Source organism: Corythoichthys intestinalis, chromosome 18 (genome assembly GCF_030265065.1).
Source record: "Corythoichthys intestinalis isolate RoL2023-P3 chromosome 18, ASM3026506v1, whole genome shotgun sequence".
In the NCBI taxonomy this organism is placed as follows: domain Eukaryota; kingdom Metazoa; phylum Chordata; class Actinopteri; order Syngnathiformes; family Syngnathidae; genus Corythoichthys; species Corythoichthys intestinalis.
In genome coordinates, this window is record NC_080412.1 from 44,055,645 (window position 1) to 44,068,352 (window position 12,708).

At 38.5% G+C, this 12,708-nt stretch overlaps 1 protein-coding gene across 4 annotated transcripts in view; it reads right to left on the reverse strand.

The window, feature by feature from the left end:
- Window positions 1-12,708, reverse strand: part of LOC130906232 (unconventional myosin-Ic-like) — a 57,791-nt gene that overhangs the window by 28,349 nt on the left and 16,734 nt on the right. For all 4 annotated transcript variants that reach the window (XM_057820323.1, XM_057820324.1, XM_057820322.1 and 1 more), the window contains 6 exons: window positions 2,308-2,466; window positions 2,115-2,230; window positions 1,844-2,042; window positions 530-610; window positions 261-440; window positions 85-183 (listed from right to left, as the gene is read on the reverse strand). In XM_057820323.1, coding sequence (XP_057676306.1) covers window positions 85-183; window positions 261-440; window positions 530-610; window positions 1,844-2,042; window positions 2,115-2,230; window positions 2,308-2,466 — 834 coding nt within the window. The remainder of the gene's footprint in view (window positions 1-84; window positions 184-260; window positions 441-529; window positions 611-1,843; window positions 2,043-2,114; window positions 2,231-2,307; window positions 2,467-12,708) is intronic.

Below are 12,708 nucleotides of genomic sequence, written 5' to 3' on the forward strand. Positions count from 1 at the left end.
GTTTAGACACTTAAAATTGGATTGTTTTTTTTTCCCAGATGAATAAAATATGTACAGTAGTATAGATGAATGAATTCGACTTACCTTCTGGTCTTCGTCAGTGAAGCCGATAACAGAGAGGGCATTCATCAAAACCTTCCAATTATTCTTGTCACTAATGGAGCTGACTTTGGAACAGCTTCCCTATTAAGATGACTCATTATAACACACCGTGATCTCAAGCTGTGTTTTGTGCACAATGCAACTTTTATTCAACACACCTTAACCAGATACTGGTAGCTCAGAGGGTTCCTTTCAAGGCCCAGCATCTGGAGAAGCTCATTACCCCCACCGTCCAGAAGCTGATAGAAGATGTGAAAATTCCTTTCTCCGTGGTTCTGCTGAACCACGCGAGATTTCTCCAGCAAGTAATTCAGGATGTGGCCGCCCACTGGTACCCCCTATGAAAGCGCATAAACGTGCAACTAAATGAGAAATAACAGCATTATCCCATAGTTACTGAATTATCAATATTTCTAGATTTGTTTACCTTAAAGTCAAACTGCACATCCATATATTTTCCAAACCGACTGGAGTTGTCATTCCTTAGTGTTTTAGCATTACCGAATGCCTGCAAACAAGGGCGCATGTTTGGTCTCAACATTGTTAAGGACGATATACTGTAACAGCATAACCTGCATGTACACTTTTTGCTGGGGATGGGACATTAATAAGACCAAACAGATTGGATGAACGGGGGTCAGGACTATATTTCTTACGAATATGAACCTAATTAATTGACAGGCTAAATGATCAATGCAAAATCACTCTGTATTGACTTATACTAAATTTCATGTGTATTGGCTCAGGTGGTGCACCGTTCGATTCAAACCTTTTTTTTTTTACAAAAATTAAGAAACATTTTGAAAACTTCCAGCATATACTGGTATGTCTGGATTTTATTAGCAAATTTCAAATTTAAATTGCAATATTTCAACATGACTTATATTACCATACACAATAAATACAAACTTGTTAATAATCTCTAAACTATCCAGTAATGCAAAAAAAAAAAAAAAAAAAAACATTTGTTTTATGACGACTCATCATTGGCTGTCTAAATAAAGAATTATGTGTAACTGAAAAATCTTCTTAGTCAGGGAATAAAAACAAATAAATACAAAGGGAGCCTTCCTTCAGGTAAAAAAAAAAAAAACTACTATTTTTGTCCAAAAGCACACCCAAACTCAAGAAAAAAAAAAAATTTTAAACAAAAAAATGTATGTGGCTTTGGGGCCATAAATGAAATAAAGATAAGAAGGGGGTAAAAACCACGGTTCACTACATTTCTCAAAGTTTATAGTAGAAAACACGTACAAGAGGACACCTCTCTAAGCAGCTTCCTATTCAAGTTTAGCAGGTTAGCAAATTCACATAGTTTAATGTTATGCTAACGCTGATGAAGGTCAGACTTTCAGTTGCAAAATTAATGGTGTGTTCCCCACCTCCACAACATTGATGTCTTGTTACATTACTTACGCTGGCTCCTGCTGACCGAAAACTAACTTGCAGTGTCCCTCCTCTTTGAAGGGGGCGAGAACATAATGAAAATATTTCACTTAATAATGGTAGGATCAATTCTATCGTTACAACATATGGGAAGACAATCTAAGTTACCGATATAATTGAAGTCATTATATGATGCAAATAAGGTTGCTTAAAAGCTGGGGGGGGGGGGGGGGCAATTTGAGCATCCTGAAAAGTTGGTAGTGTTATGTCCCTATGCAAACCTACGCCCTTGCCTGAAAAGTAAAGTTTCAAGATGTTAAATATGCTGCTGAAGTGATTTTAATCATTTAAACACCTCCAGAATAGGGTTAGACTGGAGCAGGCGGTCTCCGAGGGTGCTCATATGATGGCTTGCCGGGCAGGTAGCAGCGTAGTAGAGGAGGATCTTCTTCGAGGCTTCCGTTTTACCTGCGCCGCTCTCACCGGATATCAGAATACACTGATCCCTAGATGTAGTCCGCATGGCCCGGTAAGTGTTGTCTGATACGGCGTAGCTGAGAGAAAAGCAACAAATCAGCAAATCTTTCAATTTTTACGATTATTACCATTTGGAAAGCAATACTTACATGTGAGGCGAGATTTCATAGAAGCTGACTCCTCTGTAGCGCTCCATCTGCGGCTTGGAGTAAATCTCCAGCTCTTTGTAAGGATTCACCGATACCAGCACCGAGCCAATGTATGTCTGAGTCAAAACATCATAGATTGATATCACATATTTATAGATTCATAAATTTTCTTCCGAGCGAGGACGTTTATTACATAGATGAGGTTTTCTCGGAAGCGTCGTCGCAGGTTCTCTATGAAAGCTGCCTCACTGTTGTGGTTCTCCAGTAGGACGAAATCCTGAACTCCGACCCTGTCACGGGCCGTGAGGGTGCTCTCCATCACCAATCGCACCCTTCCTTCAATATCCACCTCCTGGCGATAAGAAAATGAGTTGTAGTTACATCATTTTGACACAAGAGGACGCTCAAGCACTTATTCCAGCTAATCTGACATGTATACAGTCCCTGACAAAAGTCTTGTCGCTTATCTATTTTGTAGAAACAATTGCTAATAACCTGACTTTTAATGATTCAATTGGTTTCAGAAATTGCTCAAATGAAAGCTAAGACCCTCCGAAATGATTTTGAATGTACAAAATATATTTGTTGCACTGAAAAAAGATTTATCATTTAATGAAGACATAAAGGTCAAATTTTGCTAAGACAAAAGTTTTGTCGCCTACAGAAAGTAGTGTGAAAATTGAACAAAAAATGTACTTCAAATACAAAAATATGTTACATAACATAAGTGAATTAACTAGTAGTGTTGTGAGATCCAAATTTAATATTTTGTACGACTTCCATGGACTTCGGCAAGGATTCATACGATTTATTGGTGAAGTCATCAGGAACATCAAGGAAAGCAGTCTTTCATGCCTCGCAGAGTTCATCAACATTCTTAGGTTTTGTCTTCCATTCAATTCAATTCAATTCAATGCAATTTTATTTGGATATGGTTCCTCTTTCATCCTGTTCATGTCTGTCAACTGGGCTGGCCAGTCCAGGAGGATCTTGATCTTCTTTGGCTTGAGGAACTTTGAAGTAGAGATTGAAGTATGTGATGGAGCACCATCCTGCTGCAGAATTTGTCCCTTTTTATGGTTAGGAATGTAAGAGGCATCGAAGATTTGTTGATATTTCAGACTATTTATGTTGCCTTCCACCTTCCAGATCTCTTGCACACCCCCATACTGGATGTAACCCCAGACCATGATTTTGCCACCACCAAACTTCACAGTTTTGTGGAAAAAGGTGGATTTTTTCCTACTGGAGCCCGCATGGATCCCAGATTCACTCAGAAAACAGTGAAGTTTGGTGGTGGCAAAATCATGGTCTGGGGTTACATCCAGTATGGGGGTGTGCAAGAGATCTGCAGGGTGGAAGGCAACATAATTAGTCTGAAATATCAACAAATCTTAGCTGCCCATTACATCCCTAACCATAAAAAGGGACAAATTCTGCAGCAGGATGGTGCTCCATCGCATACTTCAATCTCTACCTCAAAGTTCCTCAAGGCAAAAAAGATCAAGATCCTCCAGGACTGGCCAGCCCAGTCACCAGACCTGAACAGGATGAAAGAGGAAGCATGGAAGACGAAACCCAAGAATGTTGATGAACTCTGGGAGGCATGCAAGACTGCTTTCTTTGATATTCCTGATGACTTCATCAATAAATTGTAGGAATTCTTGCCGAAGCCCATGGAAGTCATACAAAATATTTAATTTGGATCTCACAGCACCACTACTTAATTCGCTTATGTTATGTAACATATTTTTGTATTTGAAGTACTTTTCCAATTTTCACACTACTTTCTATAGGTGACATAATTTTTGTCTTGCCAAAATTTGACCTTTATGTCTTCATTAAATGATAAAATTTTTATCAGTGAACCAAATATATTTTTGTAAATTCAACATCATTTGGGAAGGGTCTTAGCTTTCATATGAGCCATTTCTGAAACCAATTGAATTGAATAATTAAAAGTCAATTAAAAGTCAGGTTATTAGCAATTGTTTCAACAAAATGGATACGCGACAAGACTTTCGTCAGGGACTGTATATAGCAAAACCTCGAGAACATTCGCACTGTTAAATAAAAATGAAGACCAAATCCGGATTAGATTTGGATGACATTTAAATGGGAATGACAATTTGATTTTAAAAGAATGAACTCACTATCTGCCATTGACAGCCACAGACGTCCAATCTATTTTGACTGCACGGGATAGGCAGGCGGCGAATGACAAAACCTAATATTACACGTGGATAGAATTTAGTGGGCTGCGGTGACATTCTCTGTGGCGGCAGTGTAAAATACCACACACACACACAACCACAGCAACATGCAACGGAAAGGGAAACATTTGCCACTTTGGAATCCTTACTGATGAATAATATTGTCATAGTGTGTTGCGGTACCTTACATAGGCTTGTCAACAGGATGCTACCATGAAAAGTATTGTTTGTTTGTTTGTTTTTGGGTTGAACACTCTGAATTACAGCTGCAACAAAGGATTAACCTGTTATTTTTTTGTGGTCCTACTGTAGGAATCACATGTTATTTCAGAATTAAACCTTTAAAAAAAAAAAAACTATCCAAAAAGTCCAAAAGTATTTTATTTTATTTCATGATGGAGAATACACTGCCTTCTAGTGGAAGCGTTGGGTGTGACAATAGCAGACGAGACTCCAAGTACTATTTTTTCAGTTTGTCGTTTTGAAGTAATATTTCAGAAAATCAAATAATCATTTAAAACATAGTATTTACAGTTTTTTTTCCATGTTTAAAATTTGAAACAAAAAAGAAAAACAAAAACACAATTAATTTACTATTATGATAAAAATACAATAAAAGAATACAATAACATGAATATGTTTATGTATATGACATAAAAGAATATAAATCAAATTGGGCTGCAGCTATCAATTATTTAAGTCATCTATTTAATTTATTAAGTAGTAAATTAAAAAAAAAATCAAGTGATTTTACAAACATTTAATGCCTTGCAGAACAGATTTTAAGAGATTGTTTTAGCTTGCAGTAATATTTACGTATTTTGGCCTGCTAAGAGTTCACTTGCAAAGGAGCATTAAATGCAAATACAAAATAAAATTCCTTTTCCGTTTCTTCAAACTATGCAGAATTGCACTTTCATTTCACAAGAACAATAAATGCATTTGAAACTAAAATAAAATACTTGAGCTTAGCCTTAAACGGAATAGAAAATAAATAAACCCTAACCCTAAGCTCTAAGTGCAAATAAAGAACAATTGGCTAACTTGCATAGCAAAAGCGAGCTAGCTTAAATGCTATAAAAGGCAAACTTTTTTTTTCTTCTTTTTTTTTTTACAGTCCTCTTAACGTATCATTCAAAGTCATATTCCCACAAATTAATAAATATATAAATATACTTCAAACCTAAATAACGAATGCATTATCAATCATTATTAACTCAAACAAAACTTACAACTATATGTTGGCCTTAACAGGGAGCAGCTGGATTCAGCCATGTTAGATGAGTTATGTCATATACACTGTTGCCACTAGAGGGCTGTGTATCCACCTAAACCAATAAAACTAAATGCATAAAGTTTCAAAACAAACCATTACAATGGCACGCTAATTAAATAAATCCTCACTTTTAATCAAATTACTCGAGTAAACGATTAATCGTTGCAGCACTAAAATAATTATACTATTTGAGAGACCCCAAAGTCTCTAAAGAATCATCAATGGCAAAAAAAAAAAACAAAAAAACCTGCCGATTATTTTGCTCATTGATTAGTCATTGTTCAACCCTCCTTTCATCTGCAACCCCTTGCAGATTTGGTGCACGCAGCTATAAAAACATTAGCATTAAGTTGAGAGCAGAACAAAAGGTTTCTTTTCTATGCGAGTGTCCATCTCGGGGGGCTCATTAAGCAGCTCCATGTCGGTAAAAAGGCCTTTCCCCTTGAGCGGCGGTCGCAGGGAAATCCTTACGAAAACAACAAGACAACAGTGGAAGTTGGCCAAGAGGTGAGAGCAAAGGAAAGTCACTGAGAGTCTCTCGCATGGCTTCACCTTGGAGCATTGTTCTCTCATTCCTGCAGGTGGGCTCCCTACAGATGTGATTAACAGTTGGCTGTCAAGATTTTCCAAAGAACACAACAGAGGAATGTTCGGTCAGAGGATTCCTCGCAAATTTGTTCTTGCTGTGTGGCAATAGCTGCTTGTTTTTAGATGAACCTTCTGAGACCGGAGCTTTTTTTTTTTTTGCAATGCATTTTTCATTTATCTCTGCTATTTGAGATTAGTACAACCTCTTAAGTTTCATAACAAAATTAGGTTTTTGTACATGAAGCCATTATTGGAATAAAGATGTCCGTATACGACGACAGTGAGTTTATTATAAGATATACTGTATATTTGCTGCTTAGGACCAGAATGATCGAAATGGTCAGCACACAAAGTGGTTCTCCTAAAATTCAAAGCTAGCACAAAATTTTTCATTCCCACTCGATTTGGCTTTAGTGGACATAGACTATTGTTGGAATGGACATGCCCCTGTAAATGGGATCATCTGTTCGTCTACACAATGAATTTTCCCCGATAATGGCAAAATAATCAAATGGAGTCAAATCCATAGCGACATAGAGACGTATGGTTTGTAACACAGTGTAGTTATTTAGCCTGTTAGCTAATTAGCTAGTGGATATGGTCAAAAAACATTCAAAAAACATGGCTTTTTTTTTACCTGTAGAAATTTTTAAAATCTTTCCTAGTTTATTTGATGACACAAATTAGCAAATTTGACACTTGACAGACTAGTTAGAACTATGAAATAAATAATCCCGGAATATTGCTGCATTTAAGGAAAGTGGAAAGTTTTCCAACCTCCGACCAGGAAAAATATCATTGGAACGCCAGTCGAACTGGGAGATCCTAGTCGCGAATTCCGGGAAAAAAAAAATTACCCCGACAAATTGTTGAAAACATTAGCATTATATAGCATTCAAGCTAGAGGTCTTTTGCCATGCATGTTAGCCAATTGTTGTAAATATTAGCATTATATACTGTAGCATTTAAGCTAGTGGATTTTTGCTGTGCAAGTTAGCCAATATCGTACCGCACGAATTCTATTTTTAGACCGCAAGGCTGCGTGACGTCACCATCATAAACTGGAAGTGGGTCAACATTATTAATATTATAGAATAACATTATTATGTTTTCATTTCCAAAACAGAGGACACTCGGCCCGTCCTCGAGATTTTTACTCGAAGTCCACTCAAAGATGCCTAAATAACTTTGTGCCTCCTCCGTCTGGATAGAAAAATTCAGTTTTATTACAAAAAAACCCCATAGGCCTATTGCCATATAGTATATATTATACACTTTATGGATATATTTTTTTTTACTCAACTGGTTACTCAACAGGCTTTATTCTTCAAAAAAAAAAAAAAAAAAAATTGTGGCAGCTTAGCATTTTTTTTTTTACATAGCGTTTTGACAGTTGCGGTCATATTTTCGGAATCAAAGCACCGTGTACCGGAACAGCATTCCGGCCCTGAATCTTTGTACCGGAACAGCATTCCTGACCCAATTCCTATACCGGAACTGCGTTCTGGCCCTAAATCTTATACCGGAACTGCGTTCCTGACCATTCTGGCCCACTTTCACCCCTGAATACAACCCTTAACAAAACATATGGAATCACCAGTCCTGTACCAGCACTCACTCAGACATTTTATCACTTAGAAAAAATCAGATAAAAAGCTTGAAAAAAAATAAATAATTAGTTCAAAAGTGCAACTCTTTAGTATTCAGAAACACTAAAAGAAATGAAGAAAAAACATTGTGCTGGTCAGTAAATGTTACTTTTATAAAGCATGTGCAGGGAAATATATATGGAATCACTCCATTCTGAGGAAAAAAAATATGGAATCATGAGAAACAAACAAAGAAATAACAATTAAAATACATCTCTAGTATTTAGTAGCACCACCTCTCGCTTTTATGACAGCTTGCAGTCTCTGAGGCATGGACTTGCTGAGTATTCTTCATCAATTTGGTGCCAGATCATCCTTGCAGGTCAGAGCCTCGCTTTGGACCATTTTTTTCAATTTCCACCACAGGTTTTCAATAGGGTTGAGATCTGGGCTATTTGCAGGCTATGACATTGACTGGATGAGTCTTTCTCCAAGGAATGCTTTAACATTTTTAGCTCTGTGGCATGATACATTGTCATCTTGGAAAATGACAAACATATTTTCAATTGAAGGGGATAAGAAAGTTGTCTAAAATTTCAATGTAAACTTGTGCATTTATTGAAGATTTATCCACAGCCATCTCCCCAGTGCCTCTGCCTGACATACAGCCCCATATCATCAAGGACTGAGGGAATTTTAATGTTTTCTTAAGGCAGTCATCTTTGTAAATCTCACTGGAACAGCACCTAACAAAAGTTCCAGCATCATCACATTGTCCAATGCAGAGTCTTGACTCTTGATACCATGTCCAATGAAGATTCTTGACTCTTGACAAGGTGATGATGCTGGAACTTTTGTTTGGTTTGCTATGTAATGCTAATGTTTACCAGATAATTTCTGGTGCGCACTAGAAACAATCTGGTGCGCACCAGATTGCTTACATTTATTTTATTTCTGTCAATGTCCCTTTAGGGCAGTACTTCTCAAATAGTGGGGCGCAGAGCGATGCCAGGGGTGGCGCATGTGACCTCGGGGAACATGCTTTTTTTTTTTTTTTTGGCCGTACTAGAATAAAGTGTACTTGCACATCCACTCAGTGGGTGGCAGTGGCGCTCTCATTTTCAAAGTGCGCGCAGTATTTTTGAAGTAAGCAAGAGCACACGGAAGAGACTCATGAGGAGCTGGAGAGCTGTGCGCCATTTTCGAGAGCTGTTTTCCGGCCGGACTCACGCAGCGACCCACTGTCTTCTCCACTTATCACGTGTCCGCCCGAGAAGTGCCATTTTCGGCTTGGGATCGTCACGATGGCCGCCCTCACCTACGGTTCTCCCTCGGCTACCGAGAATGCGCTTTTTTCGGGCCGTTTGCCTTTGACTTTTAATACAGTGGGAAATGAGGAAAGACCACTGTTTACTGTGTCTGAAAATGATTATAGCGGACAGCCGGAAGCCAAATCAATTGAGACGCCACTTAAAGACATTAGACCCCAATCTCATTGATAAGCCGCTTGGTTGTTTTTCAGCGAAAACGTGACGAATATTGCCAACAATCATCCCGCTTTGTCAGTGTTATATAAGTAAACCAGTGAGCACTGTTAGCATGCTCAGTGCAAAATAACCCCATATCATTGCAAACTGGAGGTGATACTGTGAGCAGGGAGCAGCGAAAATAAAAACTATCCTTCTGTCCAAAGACACTTTTTCTTTTTTTTCCCCCCTCCTATTCAGTTTGTTTTTTTCAGTCAAATTTTTTGGCATATTGTCCTCAGGAGTTAATGTTTCTAATCAATTTGAATTTGTTATTATTTACTGAGTTTATTTTTCAGTATCAAATGGTAAAAAATGTACCTTGAGTGTATTTTTACAGTTTGGATGTGACTTTTTTTTTTTTTTTTTTTTAATTCAGGCAAATTGATGCGCGTTAAGTCTTTTCTGTTACAAACAAAACGATGTTAATAAAGTTATACTTTTAAGTTGATCTCTCTTATTTTCTCTAATAGAAAAAAAGGATGCAATGTGAGGCAGAGGCATACTTATAATAGTAATATTATAGACAAATGATACTATTTACAGTGGCGGTAGAGTTGGGGGGGCGCGAAACATTTACGTCTTCCTGGGGGGGCGTAACAGAAAATAATTGAGAAGCATTGCTTTAGGGGCTCCGTAATACTGTAAAATAGTTGTAAAGTAGTGTATACACTACAAGAAGGTGCTGACAACGTCCCTGAATGTTCCCAAGTGGTCAAAAGTTTTTGGGTTTGTTTGTTTAAAAGACATTTAATGGGTCTCAGAGGCAGAAATCAAATGTCCTCAAATGAGTATGCAGGGTCTCAGGAAGTTATACACGGGGGAAGTGTACAACGGGGGACGGACCACAAGAATCAGCCCAACAGATGAGGCAAGAAAGAAATGTCAGCAATAACTCCGTCATTTCAAATATTTTTTCTTAGAACTGCATACCAAAAATTAGGAATGCCTCACCAAACATAGCTCAGTACAAGACTGTACAAAGCCAAAATGCCATTGGCAATAACAATCTGGCAACTCCTTCAACATAATCACTCATTCATCAAATTTAACACCTAAGATGTAGCTCACGTCTGCGTTTGCAGATGTGCATAAACTGTCACGTTGATGCTGTGCGCGCGTGTGTACTCAATAATCTGGTTTGTTCTCACTTATGAACTAGTTAAACATTAGAGTTGCCAGGCAACAAAACTATTTGGTGTCATCATACAACACAGCAAACTTTGTTTTCAGTCTTTTTCAAGTCACGAGTTGAAATGTGGTGATCGGCCAAATTTACACAGAAATGTGTTTTTGCAGCTTTTGGAAAACATGTTGGTAAACTTGATTGTAAACTTGTGAGCGTGTTTGCAGTAGGACTTGACTAACCTTTGCCAGAGTGACTGAAGCTTCCTTATTTGGTAAGCTTCTGTCCCTTGGCAGGGTTTAATGCTAGCACAGCTGGATGCTGTCTCTTGTTGTGAGGAAGTCCACTTTAAGGTCTCAAAGCTCAACACGAAGCCAGCCTGGATCTTTTCCAGATAAGCCCCACCAAAAAGTTAATCCCCATCACCTAACACTTTCGGCCTTACCCTAACACTGTTTGCATTAGTGGCAGGGCTTATCTGGAAAAACTCCTCCAGCCAAACCCTGTTAAATGGAATGGACGTATATCTCCGTCAATGGCAGCTAAGGCTACCACGGTTACACAACTAATAGATGATCAGATTACCGTAATTTCCCCAATATAACGCGCACTTTTTTCCCCAAAAATCAACTTGTAGAATCATGGTGCGCATTATAAACGGTACATGGATGGAGACAGAAATATACAGTGCCTTGCAAAAGTATTCGGCCCCCTTGAATCTTGCAACCTTTCGCCACATTTCAAGCTTCAAACATAAAGATATGATATTTAATTTTTTTGTCAAGAATCAACAACAAGTGGGACACAATCGTGAAGTGGAACAACATTTATTGGATAATTTAAACTTTTTTAACAAATAAAAAACTGAAAAGTGGGGCGTGCAATATTATTCGGCCCCTTTACTTTCAGTGCAGAAAACTCACTCCAGAAGTTCAATGAGGATCTCTGAATGATCCAATGTTGTCCTAAATGACCGATGATGATAAATAGAATCCACCTGTGTGTTATCAAGTCTCCGTATAAATGCACCTGCTCTGTGATAGTCTCAGGGTTCTGTTTAAAGTGCAGAGAGCATTATGAAAACCAAGGAACACACCAGGCAGGTCCGAGATACTGTTGTGGAGATGTTTAAAGCTGGATTTGGATACAAAAAGATTTCCCAAGCTTTAAACATCTCAAGGAGCACTGTGCAAGCCATCATATTGAAATGGAAGGAGCATCAGACCACTGCAAATCTACCAAGACCCGGCCGTCCTTCCAAACTTTCTTCTCAAACAAGGAGGAAACTGATCAGAGATGCAGCCAAGAGGCCCATGATCACTCTGGATGAACTGCAGAGATCTACAGCTGAGGTGGGAGAGTCTGTCCATAGGACAACAATCAGTCGTACACTGCACAAATCTGGCCTTTATGGAAGAGTGGCAAGAAGAAAGCCATTTCTCAAAGATATCCATAAAAAGTCTCGTTTAAAGTTTGCCACAAGCCACCTAGGAGACACACCAAAAATGTGGAAGAAGGTGCTCTGGTCAGATGAAACCAAAATTGAACTTATTGGCCACAATGCAAAACGACATGTTTGGCGTAAAAGCAACACAGCTCATCACCCTGAACACACCCTCCCCACTGTCAAACATGGTGGTGGCAGCATCATGGTTTGGGCCTGCTTTTCTTCAGCAGGGACAGGGAAGATGGTTAAAATTGACGGGAAGATGGATTCAGCCAAATACAGGAACATTCTGGAAGAAAACCTGTTGGTATCTGCACAAGACCTGAGACTGGGACGGAGATTTATCTTCCGACAGGACAATGATCCAAAACATAAAGCCAAATCTACAATGGAATGGTTAAAAAATAAACGTATCCAGGTGTTAGAATGGCCAAGTCAAAGTCCAGACCTGAATCCAATCGAGAATCTGTGGAAAGAGCTGAAGACTGCTGTTCACAAACACTCTCCATCCTACCTCACTGAGCTCGAGCTGTTTTGCAAGGAAGAATGGGCAAGAATGTCAGTCTCCCGATGTGCAAAACTGATAGAAACATACCCCAAGTGACTTGCAGCTGTAATTGGAGCAAAAGGTGGCGCTACAAAGTATTAACGCAAGGGGGCCGAATAATATTGCACGCCCCACTTTTCAGTTTTTTATTTGTTAAAAAAGTTAAAATTATCCAATAAATGTTGTTCCACTTCACCATTGTGTCCCACTTGTTGTTGATTCTTGACAAAAAAATTAAATTTCATATCTTTATGTTTGGAGCCTGAAATGTGGCGAAAGGTT